At 36.7% G+C, this 23,317-nt stretch overlaps 2 protein-coding genes across 4 annotated transcripts; one reads left to right on the forward strand and one right to left on the reverse strand.

Moving 5' to 3' along the window:
* Nucleotides 1-281: 281 nt before the first annotated feature.
* Nucleotides 282-4,402, reverse strand: LOC107699037 (sialic acid-binding Ig-like lectin 5). Its single transcript, XM_016500195.1, has 8 exons — nt 4,357-4,402; nt 3,397-3,759; nt 2,535-2,852; nt 2,185-2,448; nt 1,768-2,064; nt 1,495-1,579; nt 835-889; nt 282-668 (listed from the first exon to the last, which is right to left on the reverse strand). Exons 1-8 carry the CDS (start codon nt 4,400-4,402, stop codon nt 354-356), a joined length of 1,743 nt encoding a protein of 580 aa, XP_016355681.1. The 3' UTR covers nt 282-353.
* Nucleotides 4,403-11,735: 7,333 nt separating this feature from the next.
* Nucleotides 11,736-22,394, forward strand: ints13 (integrator complex subunit 13). Of its 3 annotated transcripts, XM_016500199.1 has the most exons (19): nt 11,736-11,998; nt 12,114-12,145; nt 12,223-12,448; nt 13,398-13,472; nt 14,578-14,780; nt 15,148-15,228; nt 15,315-15,405; nt 15,557-15,685; nt 15,803-15,826; nt 18,220-18,304; nt 18,894-18,986; nt 19,066-19,155; nt 19,317-19,495; nt 19,871-20,035; nt 20,482-20,636; nt 20,934-21,164; nt 21,288-21,427; nt 21,897-22,032; nt 22,115-22,394. In XM_016500199.1, exons 2-19 carry the CDS (start codon nt 12,120-12,122, stop codon nt 22,149-22,151), a joined length of 2,166 nt encoding a protein of 721 aa, XP_016355685.1. In that variant the 5' UTR covers nt 11,736-11,998; nt 12,114-12,119; the 3' UTR covers nt 22,152-22,394. The 3 variants fall into 3 exon arrangements, with proteins under 3 accessions (XP_016355685.1, XP_016355686.1, XP_016355687.1); XM_016500200.1 differs by lacking the exon at nt 15,803-15,826 and having other exon boundaries at nt 22,115-22,393; XM_016500201.1 differs by lacking the exon at nt 12,114-12,145 and having other exon boundaries at nt 22,115-22,393.
* The last annotated feature ends 923 nt before the right edge of the window (nt 22,395-23,317 follow it).

Genomic DNA, 23,317 nt, shown 5'->3' on the forward strand with positions numbered 1-23,317 from the left:
ATACAATGCACTTATGTAAAACTGAATGTTTGTATGATGCTGATGAGCCAACTTCATAAACACTTCATAATCATTATTAAGCAGGCCTATTAACAACAACAAATATTGCAGTTCCCCACAAAGTGTGTTTGTAGACTTAAATATTTATGTGAAGTGTAACATGACTGAATTACATAGCAAAATAATAATAGTAGCATTCATTAAAAGAAGACAATTTAAATTCCAATAATTTTTGTTAGTTATCTAACACAATAACAGAAATTACATATTTTAGTGTGTTTTAAATCCATATTTAAATTAATTAAAAATGACATGTTTATAGTATGCTTTCGTAGATTCGCCTTGCTTTACGTTCATATCTGCACCTGTTTTGCTTTGGCTGCTGCTTTGTGAGGAACCTGGTAAATGTCTTCGCCATGTGGCATTGAGGGAACCTTTCTGATCTTTGCCTTGCTATCTTCTATGTTTTGACCACAGTATTGGACCACAGCATAATCAGTAGTAAGCGATGAGATGCCTCTGATGTTGTTTGACTCCGGATTGGTGTTTGTAAAGTTAATTGTTGAATAATGTAGGGGTTCTGGGTGATTTAGTGTGGGGGCTTCAGCTGATGACATCATAACTTTATTAGCATAAAAAGGCTCTCCCCTTCTGTCCACCGAATCAGCCTAGTAGATGAACAAAGGTGGAGAATCATCAGTCGAGACCTTTTATGCACAAGAAACTTGAAATGTGTCAGCGGGTGGAGAAACTAATTGTAAAAGCAGTCTGGTGTTTACGATTTTTACATATTTATGAATGAATAGCATGTGTGCTTGATATATTGTAACATACCCCATCAGTCTGAATCAGTCCAGCTTTATCTCCACTATGAGTCCTGAAGATACATCTATAGAAATAATTCATTATTTAAAAACATAAAACTGCTTGTACCTTATTTATCAGAAATTGTTATTACTCAGAGGTTTCTCTTTCATAGCTCAGGAGACTTTAAATATAGTGAAACATAAGGAATATACAGTAGGCGAAATATAACTCCAACAAATATCAGAGTTGTCTCAGATGTTCCTTCTACAATTCCTTAGGTGAAATAAAAACAGAAACACAAGAAACAAAATTGTTGGCATAAAGTTAGTCCATACAGCTATGAGATGAATGTAGATGACCCAGATAATTTGATCTTGGAAGCATTTGGAAGCAGTTTACAAAATGTTTATATTGAAAATCTCTAACGTTTAGTTGCAGAAAAAAAATCATCAAATCTGACACTACTGTAATTTGAGACATTGTTGAGATCTCCTCTGAAACTCTAGTAGACATATACAAGAATATTAGGGTGTTTTCTGGGAAATGGAGATGATTGGAAAACCAGGAGAGTTCAGCAATAGTCTCTGTTTGCTTTACATTTAACTCATTACTGTCTATTATAGAGACCTCCTTTGTGATTTTTCTTTCTTATAGTTTTTACATTAGGCAATCACACTGTCTACTTACTTGTACAGCAGTGTTGTGACCCATAAGATTGCCATAAACGAAGTTCCAGCTGCGACTCCAACCAGGAGGGAGTAAATGTTAAACCCTATTAAATAAATAAGTGACAGTTCATGGAAACTTTCTTTATTCTAGAGAGCAACTGTTCTGATATTAATGCAAATTTAACCATACATATCTGAATAATTGTTGTCTATTCAATAAAACATCAGCAGGCTAGTTGATTCATTGCCATATCAACAACTAAAATAGATTAACTGTTAAATTAAAATTTACATGGAGCTTTTTGAGTGATGAAAACTAGATGAAACAGTTGTTCATCATTGCCATGAGTGTTGTTGCCGACACACTGCAGAGTGGATGTGTGTGTGAGAGACTGATGAAGAGTGATGGAGCTCCTCAAGCCTGTGCTGCTCAATCGCTCTTCACTGATGAACGTGTTTGAAGAGTTAGTGACAGGACGTCCAGACAGATGCCACTCCAGTTCAGGAGAGGGATTCCCATCAGCCTCACAGAAACACACAGTTACATCAGTTCTGGCAGAGCAAGAGGAAGTGGAGATCTGAGGAGCATCTATTAGAGAGAAAGATCGAGAATGGTCTGTGCAGCACAACTGGAAATATTTCTTAGTAACTTTTTATGCAGTTTACAATCACTTGGTTGAAAGATTTTCTCTGTTCCTTTAATACTCACACTGAATGCCTAGCATCACTGAAGAGTTTTGTGTGCCATGTTGGTTCTGAGCTGTACAGTGGTACCAGCCTCTGTGTTTCAGGTCAATCCTATCGAAGGTAAGAGTGTCTCCAGTCTGCAGCTGCTCCATCTGTCCTTCACTCTCTCTGGACCAGGTGTAGTTCACTGCTGGATTTGCATCACTTCTGCAGATCAGAGTCACTGAACTGCCCTCCAACACAGAGCTGGAGGGAAGCACAGACACTGATGTGTTTTTAGGCGAATCTGAAGGGAAAAAATTCAGAGCCTCACAATAAAAATCACAATAATATGATTATCAAAACTAAAAAGCATCTCAAAGCCTCACTTACACTGAACATGTAATGTGATGCTGTCCTGTGCTGTTTTGTTCTCGTCCTGTAGCTGGTAGGTTATAGTGCAGGTGAAAGTGACTCTGTGCTGACGGTGAGTAGCAGTGAAGTTCAGATCAGAGATGAGCTCCTCTAGTCTGCTGCTCTCACTGAGGGGGATTCTGGGAGTGGAGCTCCATGTGAGAGTTGGTGGAGGAGAGGAGCAGAGAGTCTCAGCAGAGCAGCGCAGACTCACAGAGCTCCCCTCCAACACCTCCTCCTGATCCTGCATCTCCTTCTGCTCCACATACAGCTGCACTGTGGGTTTGGGGGGAGAGCCTAAAATACACACAGATTAATCTTTTATAAATTTGACATATATGATTCAAAGGTCTGTACTGTCAAATAAAATGGACAAAATTATGCAGAATGATGAAATTTAGTAGGACACTGGCATTCTTCTTTCAAGAATATAATTAATCTGGTCACACTTTATTTTAAGGTCCAATTCTCGCCATTAACAAACCATTAACTATGACTTTTGCCTCAATAACCTCCTAATTTGCTGCTTATTAATAGTTAGTAAGGTAACTGTTAAGTTTAGGTGTTGGGTAGGATTAGGGATGTAGAATATGGTCATGCAGAACATGTGCTTTATAAGCACTAATAAACAGCCAATATGTTAATAATAGGCATGCAAAGCAACTAGTTACTAGTTAATAGTGAGATTTGGACCCTATACTAAAGTGTTACCATAAATCTGAAAGGCATACATATATATTATGTTGTTCTGTCATTTCATCATTTCAGATAATGATGGTGCACAGATTTTATTGTACTGTACTAGATCACAATGTTTCATAATCCAGTCATAGTCACTTACCGATCACACCTATTGAAATTGTTTTATCATAGCTCCATTTCAGTCCACCATTACCCTCAATCCTGAAGTAAAAATTACCATTATGATTTGAAGTAATATTGTAAAAAATAGTGGTGCAGTTCTTCTCATGTAGTTTTCCAGTTATTTTCCCATTAAAGTGATCAGGTTTGGGATCTGTGGAGTGAAACACTAGAAGGTCATTCATCGTATCTCTATCTTTGAACCATAGTCCTCTAGCTCTCTCAGTGAGGTCTGTGTCAAATATTTCGCGAATCTCAAATGTGCACTTTATGATCACACAGGATCCACTCAGAGCTTCGATCGTCTGTGGCAGACTGATGCTAAAATCTCTACAGCAAACACCTAATAACACACACAACAGAAACATGTTAAACATACGAAGAAATGTACAACCACAAAACGTTAAAAAGAATATACTTATTTTTACTTAAATATGCTTAATTTATAATGAAATTAAACTCATTAACTGTTATACTGTAGTTAATGCATTAACAATAAAAGTTCAACTTATGTGAGCATGTTTGATTGGCTTGTTAGTCACGTTAGGATTTAAAAAAAAAAAATTTTAATCATTCAGGAAAAGTCTAAGTCATAATGATTGACATATGTGCTTTGTACTTTTTAGTCTGCATGAAATTATAAATAAGAAGTATTATTTTTTCCTTGTAAATGTAATTGAGTAATAGTACATGTATTCTGTTTTAAGAGAACTCAAGTGAAGTACACATTCCCCAAAATAATACGTAAGCATATTAATATAGTCTATAACTCAAATACTTTTCACCTTTGCAATTAAACCATTTAGACCTAGTTATATACAACAGACTAAACACACTGGTTTTATAAAACACATTCAGGATAAATATTATAGTTGTTTACTTCATCTTACAAATGAGGAAGCAACAAACATTGTGGAAGTTAAAGGAGAGATACACACACCTTGTAAGAGAAAGACAAAAATGCTGATTTTCTCAGCTACACTCATCTTGCTATTAAAAGATGGTCAGACCTAAGTAGAGATGATATATACAATCACATTACAAAAATGATACAAACATGAACAACATACAAACACACACTCAACACTGTTGTTCTGGAATGATTTTAGGCAAACAAATATTATTCTCATAATCATAAATCATCTGAAACAAACCATCTGTACACCCAGGAAGAAAAAGGTACAAAGCTGTCACCGGGGTAGTACCCTAAGGTACAAAAGCTGAAAGGTACATCTTTGTACCTCATTTACCTCTACATATTAGTACCTTATTATTACTTTAATAGTACATATTAGTACCTAAAGTGCACTATTAGCACCTTTTGAAAGGATTCAGCCCCAGTGACAGTTTCTTTTTTTATATATATTATAGTATATTATAACTTCTGTACTTTATATACATTTTATTCTTTTTTTTACAGAAGTAGAAGCAGCTAAACCATATTGGATTGTCTCTTGTCACATACTCAGTGAGAAAGCAGCAGTTTTATTTTTTCTCCAGCAAACAAAGTCAGTTGTTCCGACACATCATTGCTTCATCAGTGAAACCTAGTTGTGACCCAGGAAAATTCTCTCAGATAAGGTACAATTAATGAGTGTGTCCCATAGCAGTAGTTTTGTGTTGCTTCAAACACCTAATTCAAAACACTTTTAAATTTTAAATATATATATTGTAACAGTAAGACCATTGGCCCAATGACAGAATCCAATGGCGTGGGTGAAGGTATAATGCGTGTAGGTCTTTTACTTGCGCTTCCATAGAGTACCTAATTTTGTTTCAATTTGATTCTAGCTATGTGTTTAATCTGACTCAATTTTTGGTTGTCATTTGTATAATAATAATCGCTTAGAGTGTCAAGCCAGCCATTTAATGCAGATCTCACGGTCACAAACTCGCCAGTCTTTTACACTACACAGAGGTAATTGACTAATACTATTCAGATGGCCTCCCCTATGCTTGCTCAATCCTTCTAAAAATATACAGTAAGTGACTGCTGTGAGATTGAGACCATTTTACCAGTCGCACCGAGACATTTAAAATGATACCAAACATGACAGGGCAAAACAATAGATTGTTATTGTTATGTAGATACGTGATACAGACAGACTTGATGATCTTTCAGTGACTTAAGCCTGGTGGAGGAGAAGAGGGAAAAGGGAGAGGGGGGTTCATAAATAAGCGAGGAGGGAAGTTTGGGCAAGGTGGTGTCCTATGCTCTTTCTTTGGGATCTTAAACTCAGTTTTGGTTTCATTTTCATTGTGTTCAGTTCCTGTTTCGCCTGCCTTTGTTATCTAATTAGTTAATGAATCAGATCACACCTATTTATTCAATTAATTATCCTTTGTCCAGTATTGTTTGAGCCTAGCACACAGTTTTGTTGTTGTTTACCTTTGGATTTACCCGAGCCTGTTTTATTTAATAAATACTTTTGTTTTTGGAACCTTTCAGAATCTTCCTTCATCTTCTCTATCTATCTATATATATATATATATATATATATATATATATATATAGAAAGTTTTTGCAAAGTATGTGGAAAATAATGTGTTTTTTGAACCTTAAACCGCATAAACACATTTCATTACACCAAATACACAAAATAATGTTCTTTTTAGCAGCATCATATGACCCCTTTAAAGCAGACAAGGCCACTTATAAATAATAACAACAACAATGACAACACCAGCAATAATAAAATAAACCAAAAAATTCTTAAACAGCCATAGGATCAGATTTCTGATCAGATGAATGTGTAATATGGCACATTTTATTTTAACTATATTTATTGTAATATCAGTAAGATACTGTACAGATCTTAAATAAATAATGTCAAGATATGAGACTTATAATCCATTACAAATTAAGTGGATTTAATGTGGTGTTTATTGCGTGTTATACATAATTATACTCATAAACGTTATGACCACAAATAAGTAAGTTTTTATAATGTATCATAATTGTTGTTATGATTATTTACAAGATGAAACAACATATTATAAGATTTTTTTTATCATGCATTATACATTTATTCTAATGCCTTAAGAATACCCTTATAATGTGTTATAAAATGGGCTTCATAGAAAGTGTTACCTAAAAATTTATATTATATTATTTTTTTTAAATAAAGTACAATTGCAAATTTGCTATAGCTGTTGGGTAAACAATGTATTTACATATTACATACGTGCTTGACTGCTTAAATGTAGCTGAAAAGCCATTAAAGCGTTATGTGGCCAAGACTTTGATGTATATGCCTTTAAGCAGAAAAAGGTGTGACAACTCTTCTCTACATCAACACAAGCCCTCAATTTGAACAGGACAAAAAGAAAGAATAAGAATGGTTAACATTTCAGAAAATCAAATAGATTATTAAAGAAAGTTTCATGTTGGAACTGTTTTTATAACTTGTATCTTTAGCCAAACAATATCCTCAATCCTTAAGTTTTTGAATATACAAACTTTTAATGATTTTGTAAAGTCTGTAAATCCTGAGCTGATCTAAAGCTATGAATTACCTTTAATATAAATTACAGAAGAAGCAAACACGAGGAGTATAAATGATTGCAGGACAAAACAAGACAGACTAACAGAAGCCAAAAAATTAATCTATTAGTTTCGGTTTATAAATTCATCAAAGGAATCAATTACAAACATTTGTCTTGGAGAGATGAATGAACAGAATAAAACATCAGGATCTAAAACATCAGAATCAACACACCTGAAAATATTAAAACTATAATTTAGGTCTTACTGATATTAAACTATACTTACCAGAGAAGGCTGATAAAAAGTTTAAGAAATCCTCTGAATATTGGTAAAGAGTAAAGCTGACTGCTGTGACACAGACTTCTTTTTAGACTGGAAGGCACTATGCTGTATGAAGATAACACAATGCATGACTAATATTTGACTAATCAAACCTACTCAGCAGTGGCTGTATCTATAACCTTCATGCTGTTCACAAACAGAACAATCTACGCAAACATACTTGACAGTCAATACCTTCAAGCAAATTACCCTTGATTTGTTATACTTTCCATGATGGCAACATTTGTGTAGCCTATAGTCACAGTGAGGTTATATTAATATAAACTGAGCTTTTATAAAATATTTAAAATTCAAAATAATAATAATGAATAAATAAATAAATAAACAATAAAAATCGACCAGTATGAGAATATGTTTTTGGGACGGCAGGTTTCAACATCAAGAGCTCATGAGGAGCTACAGAAGAGCTACTGTATAGCTCAAATTGCTGTAGCTTAATGCTGGATATGATATAGGAGTCACAACACAGTGCATGGTAGTTTGGCATATGGGGCTGCGTAACTGCACTCTTCGAAAATAAAAAGTACAAAGGCTGTCACTGGGGTGGTACCTTTTCAAAAGGTACACATTTTTACCTAAAGGGCGCATAATGGTACCTTAAAGATACATATTAGTACCTAAAAGGTACAAAAGCATACATTTGGAAAAGGTACTGCCCCAGTTTTTGTACCTTTTTTTCTGAGAGTGCACAAACCGATCAGAGCGCCCTTGATAACCCCTGTCCACACCGAAACCACCGATAACGGGCATGTGAGCATCAGAACTGGATCATGGAGCAATGGAAGAAGGATTGCGTGATCTGATAAATCACTCTTTTAGATCAAGTGGATGGCTGGGTGTGTGTGCATCTTTTAACTGGAGAAGAGATGGCAGAAAGATGCACTTTGGGAAAAAGGCAGGACGGTGGACGGTGGACGGTGGAGGCAGTGTTATGACCTGGACAATGTTCTGCTGGGAAACCTAGGGGCCTGGCATTCATGTGGATGTTACTTTGACACAAACCGCCTACCTAAAGATTGTTGCAGACCACGTACACCCCTTCATGGCCTTTTTTCAGCAGTATAATGCACACTGCAGAAATTTTTCAACGGTTTGAGGAACATGACAGAGTGTTCAATGTGTTGCCTTGGCCTCCAAATATCCCAAATCAATCCAACTGAGCATCTGTGGGATGTGCTGGACCAGATACCAAGACACATTCACAACGGTGTATAAATGATTATATACACATATGTAACTTTTAAGAACTGCCTTTTGTTGTGACTTAAAAACAAACAAAAAAAAAACGATGCCATAATTTATTTAAAATACATTTATTTCATACTAAGTATACTTCAAATCTATTGACATATTTATTGACATATCACTTAAGACTTACTGATATCAATTTATAATTAAACTTTATTTGGAGTATTTCTTTATTGCACAATGCACAATTATTAATGTTATGCCTAAAATATGTTTTAATATCACTATTAATAAGGATTGTATGATCTCTGTATAATAGCAGTCTTTAAATGCAAGATATTTAAAGTGTACCTGAAGTATACTTGCAATAGTTCCACTTTAGCACAATCAAATATACTTAGGTATATGTTTTGTTGGACCTCAGCACTACTTACACACATTTAAAGTTTTTTGCACAAAATTAGTTGTTCCAATTTAGCAGACTTTAAGTATACCAGTTTAAAGTTGAAAGTACCAGTTTAAAAATGGAAGTAGAATGGAATATGTGGAACGATAGGTTTCTGACTAAAAAGACATTTTCACAATCTACATTTTTCAGCAAGTGTTATTTTAGTAATCATATTCTTGGTAAAATAAAAGACTGGAAAACTGCATAGCTGGAAATTTACATTTACAAATTGAAGGTTTACAATTATGCAAGTTTTAACAAATATCTTCTTTTTTTTTTAATCTTGCATACATGAAAGCCCTTTGTGGCATAAATCCTGAATATGAGAATGTTAATAAGATTTTGATGCTACTTTCTTGTTAATAAAGGCTATTCAATTTAATATATTATATATTTCTATTTAATATATTATATATAATATATTATCATGTCACTAAATCATGCTTCAGAATAGCAAGAATACACTTTTCACTTCCGTTATCTATTATAAAAATGCTTGATTTTTGCAGAATGTTACAGCACTCAATAAAACACAAATGCTAACCAAAATACAAAAATAAACAGAATATTTTCAACATAAATTAGAAAGGATTCAAGTATACATTAAACAAAAAAAGATTATGTGAAGGTTAAGGTATTGAAGAATATATTTGGAAACACACTACACTGCACATATACAGTAGCCTACCCTCTAAAAGAGTCTTTGGACACTAAATGTGTGCATGAATGCATGAAGTGTACAGTGACTGAATTAGGTAACATAATAATTAACAAAGGTATGATGATATATAAACAGCCATACTGTTGAACACAAAAAGAAGACAAAGTGTGACCAGGGCCGTCCTTAAGGCAGTGCAACTGGTGAAGCCACGCTGAGCCCCGTGCTTGAGGGGGCCCCGTGGTGAACGGATAGAGGTGAACGCGAACAGACCGAGGCAGCGAACAGACTGCAGTTTCAGCTTCTGTATTTATAGTGTAGGCGGCGGGACATTTCAGATTCATATTGCCGGAAGTGAGAGACTGTAGGTTTTGAATGCTTATATATACTTGCAATAGTTCCACTTTAGCACAATCAAATATACTTAGGTATATGTTTTGTTGGACCTCAGCACTACTTACACACATTTAAAGTTTTTTGCACAAAATTAGTTGTTCCAATTTAGCAGACTTTAAGTATACCAGTTTAAAGTTGAAAGTACCAGTTTAAAAATGGAAGTAGAATGGAATATGTGGAACGATAGGTTTCTGACTAAAAAGACATTTTCACAATCTACATTTTTCAGCAAGTGTTATTTTAGTAATCATATTCTTGGTAAAATAAAAGACTGGAAAACTGCATAGCTGGAAATTTACATTTACAAATTGAAGGTTTACAATTATGCAAGTTTTAACAAATATCTTCTTTTTTTTTTAATCTTGCATACATGAAAGCCCTTTGTGGCATAAATCCTGAATATGAGAATGTTAATAAGATTTTGATGCTACTTTCTTGTTAATAAAGGCTATTCAATTTAATATATTATATATTTCTATTTAATATATTATATATAATATATTATCATGTCACTAAATCATGCTTCAGAATAGCAAGAATACACTTTTCACTTCCGTTATCTATTATAAAAATGCTTGATTTTTGCAGAATGTTACAGCACTCAATAAAACACAAATGCTAACCAAAATACAAAAATAAACAGAATATTTTCAACATAAATTAGAAAGGATTCAAGTATACATTAAACAAAAAAAGATTATGTGAAGGTTAAGGTATTGAAGAATATATTTGGAAACACACTACACTGCACATATACAGTAGCCTACCCTCTAAAAGAGTCTTTGGACACTAAATGTGTGCATGAATGCATGAAGTGTACAGTGACTGAATTAGGTAACATAATAATTAACAAAGGTATGATGATATATAAACAGCCATACTGTTGAACACAAAAAGAAGACAAAGTGTGACCAGGGCCGTCCTTAAGGCAGTGCAACTGGTGAAGCCACGCTGAGCCCCGTGCTTGAGGGGGCCCCGTGGTGAACGGATAGAGGTGAACGCGAACAGACCGAGGCAGCGAACAGACTGCAGTTTCAGCTTCTGTATTTATAGTGTAGGCGGCGGGACATTTCAGATTCATATTGCCGGAAGTGAGAGACTGTAGGTTTTGAATGCTTATATCTTCTAAATACAAATGTTTTCATCATTTTGGAGCACGGCTTATAGATAACTATAAGGCTAACATTTTCAAACTAAAAGCCAAAAAAATAAATAAATAATTTATTTCATGGGGACTTTAAGGTGTTTATTGATTTTTCTGTTCTAATTTTGATGGTTTAATATAGATACTTAATTTTGTTAAGTCTGAGACTTTCATTTGAAAATAGTACTGAAATCATGCACTTTATTTTATCTTATGTGTTTTACATTAATATTTTTTGTTGTTATTTCTGCTGTTGCCATAAAATGTAAATGAGGTCTTTATGTCAATTGAAAAGCCTAGTCAACAAATGTTGTGTGTTAATTTGACAACATAAATGTGCTTGCATTTCTTTGTATGCTGTTAGGTGTTTGTTGTAGAGATTACAACGTCTGTCTGAGACACATAAAGACACCCCTGTTGAAAAAAACAGCATATGCTGGTTAGGTATGTTTTGATGCTGGGATGCTGGTTTAAGCTGGTCCTTTTTTTTTTTCAACATGTACATGTGTGATCTTTATGTGTAAAGTGCAGATTTGAGATGGAATTATTTCTTTATCGTTATTTTTACTACTTAGACTGAAATGAACATGTCAGTCATGCCCCCAGGATGTCACTTTGCACTAGTACCGTTTTATTTGAGTTCTTCTAGGGCGGAATTTCACTGACGGACGGAAGTGAGTAACGGTGTTTTGTGTCCCGTGCGCGTTTATTTTGCTTCTGACGGGTTGCTTGCTAATCCGCCTTGTTCCGTTTTGTTTTTAATCGTTTTATCTTTTGTTTTGGGGTATATTTTTCCCAAAACAATTATATACCACCATTTTCAATGCGAGTGGTCTTACTGAATGCGCATTTACCATCGATGGAAAACTAGCAGGCGATGCTAGCAAGCTAAAGCTAGCTGCATTTCTGTGACACAAAGGTGACAAAATAACAACTGTTATTGTCTACATAATTAAGATTCATTAAATAACCCTCGTCAACTCTTTATTACTTAAATCTTTTCTTTTGTAACACTAAATACATTTTCTTTCCAGAAAGAAATGTTGACAACCATCTCCAGAGCAGGGTTGGCTAACGTTACTCCTGCCATATAGTCATATATTTAAAGTGCATATTTGATTTTCCACAATCTCTGTGCTGCAGGATGAGGATGTTCTCAGTTTCACACAAGACGGCTCTTGTGGTCGATCACTGCCCGTACATGGCAGAGTCCAGCCGGCAGCTGATTGAATGTGACATGCTTACCAAAAGCCGATCGCAGGGTGTGATTCCTCTGGCTCCAGTGTCCAAATCTCTCTGGACGTGTGCGATTGAGTGCTCCATGGAGTACTGCCGGATCGTGTACGACGTTTACCCCACCAATAAACTGGTGAGTGTATGGAAACTGGAGCTGTTTATAGCTGTAGTCACTATTAACTAGTATCGATCCGATTCACAGATTCTTCATTTGATTTGGATTCGATTCAGAACTGAGTGAACTGACATTTGGATATAAGGTGTCCCTACTTTACTAAAGTAAAACATGTCCATTTTTTTCTGAAGGAAAACAATATCAACTAGTGCTGTAAACTACGTGTAAAACTGGTACATTACTATAATATAAAAGGTTAAAAATTAACAAGTGTCAGACGTGAATTCAAACATGATGTATGAGATCACTAACAGGTTAAGTATTAATATGGAGTATAGTGTATATATTTAGCACAATGCTCTATAGATTATAGAGTTCTATAATGTATACATTGTACAAATATAATGTTTTATTGACATCTTTCCACGGTTGAAACACTGATAGATTACATGAGACATGATACATTTCAGTAAATTGTTTCTTTCAGCAAACCTTCTGACATTCATTCATTTTTATTTCTTGCTGTAGCTAGTAGTAAAAAGGTGAGTATGATCTGTTTATGTGTGCTCCGTGCTGCTTGAATGCTTGAACAGAATTTAAAAGCTGAGACTTTGTTTCATATCAAAGTAACAAAACTTATTGTGATTATTGTATAGGAGGCGTGCTATAAATAATGTTTAGTGAAATTTAGTTCGGCACTGTTTTATTTTCATCAACAGAAATCAGCATAGACTAAAAGATTGATCTTGGGTTTTAAGAATCAATATGGTTAACCCAGCCCTACTATGAACTGTTTGCTATGGAAAAGGCTCAAAAGAATTGTGTGAAAATTCTTCAAAAATGTTCCTTTTTTAATGCTCCATGGGAAAAAAAAACAGCATATGAAATTGAAGAATGAAATGTGGGTAAGTAAATAATGAGAGAGTTCAATTTTTGGGGGGTAAGCTATTCCTTTAATGTCTCTCAGGTGAACTACATCGTGAGCGATTCTGAGGTTCACATCTTGAACAGCTGGAAGCAAGAGGACCAGAACACACAGCAGGTAAAAACGCACATCTGTCACTCTGCACATCCATATGGAGCACCCTTCTTGTACCAGAGTAATCTGAGCATTGTGTTGAGCTAGTGTTAAAGTTTTCCTCGATTGCTAACACACAATTCATGAAACAATTAACCATTTTCTCGCAACAATAAACAAAATTTCAAAACTACACACCCACTTGTACAAACTTCAGACTTCCAGGTCAAAATCAGATATTTTAGTCAAAAACAATGTTCTCTATCATCAGAATCCAATCTTTGGCCTCAGATGACATACCCATGCCTGTCAAAAACATTACTTTCCTGCCTAGAGAACACTAGTGAGATCAATTCAAAACACTGTTACAAAAACCTGCTTTTGGGAATAAGGAATCATTTTGCAAGTCAGTGTCTAATTACAGTATGCAACATAAATAGAGGGGTGCAGATACATGTGAAAATGTGCTGAGGCTGTACAACATGTGCTACAGTATTTACTGTACATATAATAGTAAAAGTTCTCATCTAAAGTACTGCTACTGTGTGTACTGTAATTATATTGTATATGTAAGTATAGAGACCCTGTAGATGAGCCTGTAGGCCAGCTTCCCTTATGGTCATTCCATGCACAAGAACAAGGTCAAATATAGTGCTTTGTATTTCATCAGGAACAAATGACCTTTGACCCCATCCCTTCATTTTTCTTTTCATCTCCTCTTCCTCTTTGACTCCCACCAGTAGGATTCATTTACCAAAGCACATAATTACCTGTGCTCCTTTTTATATCATCCAGAGATTCTGACTGGTGTGTCATCAGTTTTGTTACTTAGATAAATGTGTGCTGTTTGAGTTCATTTTGTGATGCTTGAGGTAATTATATTGTGTACTTGTCTTCTGAACATGGTCAAACCTGTGCAAAATGAGGGCGTTTTTGTGTCGAGTTTTGCAGAAAAGATTTCGCAAATTGGAACTTGTGTGAAAAGAGGTGAAATGTGTTCAAAGTTTTGAGAAATGTGTATTTGTTTCGAGAACTGAATGAATGGTTTGTGAAATTGGGTCAAATGAATCAGTTATAGTGTGTTAGCAATCAAGAAAAACTGTAAGTGTATGTCTGTGGTGTTTGTTAGCTGATGACTGCTTTGGCAGCTGTTGGGCCTCCAAACCCTCGTCAGGATCCTGAATGTTGCAGTGTCCTGCACGGGCTGGTGGCGGCTGTGGAATCGCTGTGTAAGAGCACAGAATATCAGCATGAGTCTCGTACCACTCTGATGGACACAGCTGAGAGAGTAGCCAACAGGGGGCGCATTATTTGTCTCACCAATGCCAAAAGGTGAGAACTAAAATATTTTTATACATATATTAAGCATTAAAAATATTAAGCAGCATTTAATGCAATTTTTTTTCAGCATTGATAATAAGAAATGCATTCTGAGCACCAAATCAGCATATTAGAATGATTTCTGAAGCATCATGCGAGACTGAAGACTGGAGTAATGATGCTGAAAATTCTGCTTTGCCATCACAGAAAGCAGTTGCTTTAAATTGCAATTATATTTCACAGTATCACTGTTTTTACTGTATTTTTCATTACATAAATGCAGCCTTGGTGAGCAAACATAATTAAAACACATTTTAATAACTTATTGTTTTTTTCCCCTAGTGTACTACAAATTTCTTTCTATTTTGTCTTCTTTTAGTGATACTCATGTCAGAATGCTGGAGGACTGTGTGCTGGAAACCATTCAGGAGCAAAACAAACGGGCAGCAGGATCTGACAGGTCAGTTCTGATATCTCTGGAGTCAGTTTTATTGTCATGCTATTAACGTGCTCATATTCTTACTGTAATGTGTTTTTACTGTGCAGACTAATGCCAATTCAGCAGTGTGAGCTTGTGCTGGTCCACATCTATCCTCAAGGTGAAGAAACTCTGGTCTCGGATCGGCAAAAGAAAGAGGTAGGAACTTTATCTTCATTAGTACCATAAATGAAAAAAGAATTTCATTGGGATTTCCATAAGAAAAAAAAACTTCTATATAGTTATATATAGAGAAAAAAATATAATTATAATTGACAATATAATTGTATTGTCTGTTGTGTGTGTGCAGCTCTCGTCAGTGTTGAGCAGTGAGGTTCACAGTGTGCGAGCTGGACGGTATCTAGCCTGTAAACTGAATGTGCTGGTTCAGCCGCACTTTGATTTGGCCTCCACCACCATCACAAACATCCCCATGAAGGTCAGGCTTACTGTCACTTCCTCTCTGCCTGTCTCTCTCTTCTCTTCATCACTTTTTTGCACTGTATCGGTTGCTTACAGAGCTGCTGTTTTCATGGTTTATTGTTTGTTTTGCTAGCCTACATTAAATATCTGTGAGCAGGTCAGTACTTTACAAGAGCTACTATTACTTCTCCAGTTCAAAACCCCGCCCTCTCATCCAGCTCTTGCTAATCTCTGATCATTAATGGGAGCTTTAAAGAGCTTTTATTTAATTAAGCTGTACTACTTTTAAAAGCTTTTTCCAAAGCACACCTTAATACGTTTGTGAGACTGTATCTTTTATTAGACTGTTGTAATGTTTACAGTCCAATATAATATAAATTATGGAAAGTAGTTTTTTTATTTAAATATATATTATTAGTTAATTCACTTAAAGGGATAGTTCACCCAAAAATGAAAATTTGATGTTTATCTGCTTGCCCCCAGGGCATCCAAGATGTAGGAGACTTTGTTTTTTCAGTAGAACACAAACAAAGTCTGTCAGTCTTATAATGGAGGTGAATGGGAATCACGGCTTTGAGAGTAAAAAAAAAAACATACACAAACAAAACCAAATTAAACCCTGCGGCTCGTGATGATACATTGATGTGTAAAGACACAAAACAATTTTACCTCTGATTCACGTAATGTCCGAACTGTTCGAACTGTCCTGACCGCATTCTCAACAGCAGGCGGGTGAGGCATCTTCTTCTTCTTGCTTTACGGCGGGTCGCAGACTTATAAGTGCATTACCGCCACCTATCTCTCAAATGGACCATTGACACTCTATCTACAAGTCTGCAATCCGCCGTAAAGCAAGAAGAAGACGACGCCTCGCGCGCCTGCTGTTGAGAACACGCTCAGGACAGTTCGGACATTGTGTGAATCAGAGGTAAAAAACTATATAAATACTGTTCAGTTTCTTGCACAGACCGATCGTTTTGTGTCTTTACACATCAATGTATCGTCATGAGCCGCCGGGTTTAATTTGGTTTTGTTTGTGTATGTTTTAGACTCTCAAAGCCGTGATTCTTATTCACTTCCATTATATGACTGACAGACTGCAACGGTTTGAGTTAAAAATCTCAGTTTGTGTTCTACTGAAGAAACAAAGTCACCTACATCTTGGATGCCCAGAGGGTAAGCAGATAAACATCACATTTTCATTTTTGGGTGAACTATCCCTTTAAAGTAAAATTAAAGTCAACATAAAATCAAAATTGACCCTATTTACTTTCTTAATGCACATTCCTGGTCTTATTATGCACATTATTACAGAAAAGAAATGTTTATTTTATTAAAATTTGTTGGAATATCAATTTTCATCACTTTTGGCTACTGTTGTAGGTATTGCAGACTTTCTAAAATCCTGCCAATAATCAGTGTAGTAATTTATTGTTGGTTAGTGTTAAATAACAGTAGATTAAAAAAAGTTTGCATTTGGATATGACGAGATGCTCTGCATAAATTAAAATCATAAGCAATCTAACGAAGAAGGAAAAAGTAAACTTTTTTGCATTTATTGCTCTCAGCCGTCTGTTGCCAAATAATTTTAGAATTGAACAGAAACCTGAGGTACATTTAATATAATTCTTGTCAAATTGAAACTTGTCAATTGTTCACAAACACTGTTATGTAATAATTTGTGATTCAGTAAGTGAGTCAAATTAATTTACTAACCGACTGATTTATTGGAGTTTTTGATAGATTAAAAAGAACCGATTCAATTGGATCACAGTGATTGAAATCCACTTTTTATGATCTAATTTATTCATAACAGATCAAATCTGGTCCCACACCGTTTTAACCTTTATGAATAATCAGTTTCACTTTAAAACTTGTCACATTAGGGAAAGTTAAATGGGTTGCGAATGCCATTTCATGTTGACTTTAACATAATTAAAAAGATTTTATGCTGCACATCCATGCTCTCCGAGGAGTGTAGATCTGTATGATTAGCACCCAGCTGGATAGAGAACCGTCCCTCTAGCACCCCTTTCAGCCCCCAGACATTTCTTTCTTGCTTCTGCTCTCTCTCTCTCTCTCTCTCTCTCTCTTTTTTTCCTGGGGGATGTATCTTGCCCTGGATGGGTGTGGCCGGATGTAAAGTGTGATTTCTTGTTCTGGTCGCTTGTGTTTTTAAAAGCTGCAGGAACACACAGTAGTTTTAGGATATGTGTTTGAGACCAGTGACCCCAGGGATGAAACGTCCTGCTCCATGGAGTCCACCCTTCTCTGTTTTCCCTCAGTCCTTCTCCTGTCTTCTCCTGTTCTTAATGTGCGTAAGCTCTATTTGTAGCTTACAGCCTCTGATCTCCACTGCATATGAACCAGCTGGGAGACTCAGAGGCCTTCGTGGACATCAGATCTGTGAGGGCACAGTTATGTTATAATCTGTGCTCTCCAAACATGAAAGCAGCAGTAGATTGTGGTGTGTTAGTAGTGTAGGGGCCCAGCTTCTTATGTGTGTGTGTGTGTGTGTGTGTATCTGTGTGTATGTGTGTGTGTGTAAAGGAGGAGCAGCATGCTAACACTTCAGCAAATTACGACGTTGAGCTTCTGCACCATCGAGATGCACATATGGAATTTATTAAGAGTGGTGAGTGATCAGTCTCTTGCATCAATAATTCAACACAGCCTTCTTTTCACTGCATAAAGCATTTGGACATTAGACCACAGCAACTGTTCTTAACCCATACAGTGCATAAAAAAATTGCAGATTATTTTTGCAGTCCGCATCAGTTTTGACTTGGTGGAATGTAAGCTTATAAAACAATCATAAGTGAATGTTTTTCAACAAAAAACATATTGTATATAATGAATAATTTCTCATTAATGAGTGAATATGCAACCATTTTCACTTTACATGTTATTAATTTTACCATGTTATAACTACACATACACTTTTTAATAAAAAATGAGAATGTTTTTGAAATTTCAAATTATACAGCAAAACTAGAGTGATGCAAGAAAATTTTTTTTATAAGTATTTATGAAATTTTGCATATATCTTTATATAAAATGTAGAAGAACATAATTACCAATGTAAACTCCTTTGAAATCAGTGGGTTTAATTTAAGGGATAGTCAAACATTGTTTTGTGGAATGTAAAATGAGAAGTTTAGGGAAATGTTACTCATGTTTCTGTCATGTTTTATGTTTCTGTTTATCTCATGTTTAATGTGTAGGTGATTTGCACATGGCCGGAAGCACCAGCAGAGACAGTGGGCTGAAGGAAACGGTCACTCTAAAGTGGTGCACTCCACGCACCAACAGTGTAGGTGAGTGGAACTCTGGGAAAAGTTATCTTCTTTCTTTCATATGACGGATTCCTGATTTTCTCTTTTTTTCTTTTTACAGAACTTCATTATTGTACAGGGGCCTATCGCATTTCTCCGGTAGACGTTAACAGCAGGCCATCTTCCTGCCTCACCAACTTCCTGTTGAATGGTGTGTGTGCACAATCCCTTGTTCCACCATTATTTTTTTCTTATTGAATATATGTTTCACTTGTAAATACTTTTGGTAACAGAGGCAGAGAGGCTGTGATATGAAAATATGGAAGTAAATGCCTTTTTTGTATCTTTTCCTTTTGTCTGGTGTCTTCCCAGGCCGCTCTGTGCTGCTAGAGCAGCCTCGCAAGTCAGGATCAAAGGTCATCAGTCACATGTTGAGCAGCCATGGAGGAGAAATCTTTCTGCATGTTCTGAACAGCACACGCTCCACACTGGAGGATCCACCCTCCATCAGCGAGGGCTGCGGTGGACGAGTGACTGATTACCGCATCACCGTAAGCTCAACAAGCACTGCTTGACCTAGGCTTGTCGTGATTACCATAATTACGAGGTTCCATCCTACAAATGTGTAATTGCAACTTGCATTATAAACTAACAAGCAAAATGGCAGGAGCTTAAACTGTTAAACATAGTTATAGAGGTACATTAGTAGTGGTGAAGCATTTCACTGTTCACTACAGCAAAGCTACAAATGGATCCAATTTGCAGCTATGCGTGTTGCCAACAAATTTGAGGACGTTGATACCTTAGTAGAAAATTGTCACCTCGTAATTTCAGCAAATGCAACAGCGTAAATGCAGCATTGTATAGGGATACATTTATATTTTCTTTGTGGCTGCAAAGTAAATCTTGTTATTATTTGTCTGCAGGACTTTGGTGAGTTTATGCGTGAGAATCGTCTGACTCCATTCCCAGAATCAATGGTAGATGCAGCATGCAGAACTCCAGTCGAGAGAGCCAAATCTCAACTCGAACGGCACACACGATACTGGCCAATGATCATCTCCCAGACTACCATCTTTAACATGCAGGCGGTGAGGGACGCAATCTTAATCTATGGTTCTTAAAGGTCCCATGGCATGAAAATTTCACTTTATGAGGTTTTTTAACATTAATATGAGTTCCCCTAGACTGCCTATGGTCCCCCAGTTGACCTTTAACCACTATGGGCCTCCACAAACTTTCAAGGAGGACGCAAGATGGCTTACTATATTCTATTATATTAATTATATAAATCATAATAATAATAATTTTTATATTCATTTTAATGATCTAACATAAAATGCTTAGACTAAATCAAGATATACTGAAATCATATTTCCCCCCCCCCCCTTAATAAATAATTGTTTCACAAAATTAATTGTGGTTAACAAATATATAGTTCTGTTAATATGATATTATATAGGGGCCAGTGGGTGGCCTTCAAGGCAAAAAAGGTTGAGTACCACTTATTGTGGTAATTTTTGTGTGTATATTTCAGGTGGTACCGTTAGCTAACCTCATAGTGAAGGACACTCTAACAGATGAAGATGTGCTGACCTGTCAGAAAACCGTCTATAATCTTGTTGATATGGAGAGGAAGAGTGACCCTCTGCCCATCTCAACTGTAGGCTCCAGAGGAAAAGGGCCCAAACGGTGAGAATATCACATCAAGTTTCAATCTAAAGGTTTCAGTTTGTCTTGCTGTGTGGCTTTGGTCCAAAACCTACTGAGCTGCCTCGCTATCTGCTGCTCACATAGTCAGCTGCCTACAGCACGTTAACTGAAATGGAGATATCATTAGTTAGCAAATTGCTAAGCTAGCAATGCTGCCTACATAGGAAGCTCATTTGATTTGGAAATGACAATTGTGTGTGTGCATAAACCTTCTTAGTTTTATTAGTGAATACATGCTTGCTGTGTATGTTGATGCTGATGTTTTTATCTAAATAGTGATGAGCAGTATCGAATCATGTGGAATGAGTTGGAGACATTGGTAAAGGCTCATGTGGGCACCAGTGAGCGGCACCAGCGTGTGCTGGACTGCATCAGCACTTGCCGGAGCAAACCACCCGAGGAGGAGGAAAGGAAAAAAAGGGGAAGAAAGAGAGAGGACAAAGAGGACAAAACCGAGAAAAATGGCAAAGACAGAGAGGAGAAGGGCTGGACCGCAGACTCTGAGAGGTTAGTGTTAGTGAACAAGATGCTGACGTTTACATTTACTGTACTGTCAAGTCGCAGCTTGTAGATTAATGACCATGGATTTCCTGATCTGTTTCTAATGTATGTGTCCTTTTTCTCCTCCAGGCTGAAGGGAGTAATGGAGCGAGAGAAAGACGAACAGAGTGAATGTGAGATCATCAAAGATTCACCGGATTCTCCTGAGCCCCTGAACAAGAAACCACGATTAGCTACGGAGGAACAACAGCCTCCAGAAAAATCTAAAGGTTCGCATTATGTTTTATTTGAAAATCAGTCTAAAAGCCTAAACCTAGCTTTACAAGATACAGTGTGTGATTACCAACATGTTCTGCTAATAGAATACACACACATAAATGCTTAAATGCAGCAGCTGCTTCAGGTCCAGTTTACAACGGTGATAAATGTGTTTGTGTGAAGTGATGTGATACTGACACCTTGAGGTACCTATGTGTGGACCTTCATGATGTTTTTAACACTGACACCCGTTAACGAGAAAACTAGTAAAAGAAGCACCAGCTACGCAAGCACAGTCGAGTTACTTGTACAGCACGGCATCATTTTATGGTCAGGATTAGCTGCTACAAGCCGAGTCAGAAAGGTCGTCATCCCAAGTGAGTAAACAGGCAAGTCAGAATGTGACATTATTAGGTACAGCAGCCAATCAGATCTATAACATGTAGAAACAGCTGTCAAATACGGTCTCTTCTTTTACAGGTCCTGTGTCTCTACTCACCCTTTGGACCAATAGAATCACTCAAGCCAACTCCAGAAAGCATCAGGAGTTTGCAGGAAGATTGAGTTCAGTGAATAACAAGGCTGAGCTTTACCAACATCTGAAAGAAGAAAATGGGTGTGTTGACCTCATCATTTGTCTCATTGTGTGCCCTGTGATAGGTAATTTTTTTGTTTACTCACTGTGTTTTCTTTATTAGGATGGATGTTCATGAGAATGGAAAAGCCACCAGATGATGTGTGGAACACGCCTCTTCTCATCTCTGCAGGATCATTGATTTGTTGAGAGGATGTGATGTGACCTTTGGCATGATATCAAATGATGTTTTCACCAGGATGCTGGTTTTGTGCCAGACCAAGATGAGCAAGGCGATGTTTTATAAGGACACACTTTTTATATGCTTTAGTTTGTACAGAGTCTGAAATATTCTGAAACAGAATAAAGAAATTGTAAACTGTGTTAATGTTCATGTGCCAATGTAAATGTTCTTTGTTTAATGCTAATTTTCTTTATCATAGTTAATTTACCTGCCTGTATTTTACTTTGATGTTCAGAAAGCATCACCACTTACCTCTGGAAATATCAGGGGATGGTAACTTTTGTTCATCACGTTATGCCCTGTCCCAAATGGCACCCTCAGTCCCTGTGGTCCTCATCCAAGTCCACGTTTTGGTGATGTAATGCCAAACGTTCATTGTGGCCACAAAAAGGCACTTTTGAGCACCCTTTGGTAGCATAAAATGACAAAGGGGTAGCCCTGTACCAAATGGCTTACTTCATGTGCACTTGCGGTCTTGTGGACTCACAATGGCCCACATGAGCATGTGTCTGTTAAGTCCACACAATCATAGTGTCCCATTTGTCTTAGGTTTCAGAAAGGTGCTCATCAGCAGCCCCTTGTCTTTATCTGGGCCCACACTAACATTCTACCCAGCAGTATTATGTCACAAAATCTGGACTTTGAGGAAGACCACAAGGGCTTAGGGTGACATTTGGGACAGGGCCATAGACATGTGGGGTGATATGCCACAGCCATATCACCCTGCAGCCCAAGACTGGTTGCCCCCTGAAGCTAAGCAGGGTTGAGCCTGGTCAGTACCTGGATGGGAGACCTCCTGGGAAAACTAGGTTGCTGTTGGAAGAGGTGTTAGTGAGGCCAGCAGGGGGTGCTCACCCTGTGGTCTGCATGGGTCCTAATGCCCCAGTATACTGATGGGGACACTATACTGTCAAAAAGCACCGTCTTTCGGATGAGACTTTAAACCGAGGTCCTGACTCTCTGTGGTCATTAAAAATCCCATGGCACTTCTCGTAAAGAGTAGGGGTGTAACCCCGGTGTCCTGGCCAAATTGCCCCCCTGGCCCTTGTCAATCATGGCCTCCTACTGTATAACTGTATACAC

This window comes from Sinocyclocheilus anshuiensis, unplaced genomic scaffold (genome assembly GCF_001515605.1).
Source record: "Sinocyclocheilus anshuiensis isolate Anshui unplaced genomic scaffold, SAMN03320099.WGS_v1.1 scaffold346, whole genome shotgun sequence".
Lineage (NCBI taxonomy): Eukaryota > Metazoa > Chordata > Actinopteri > Cypriniformes > Cyprinidae > Sinocyclocheilus > Sinocyclocheilus anshuiensis.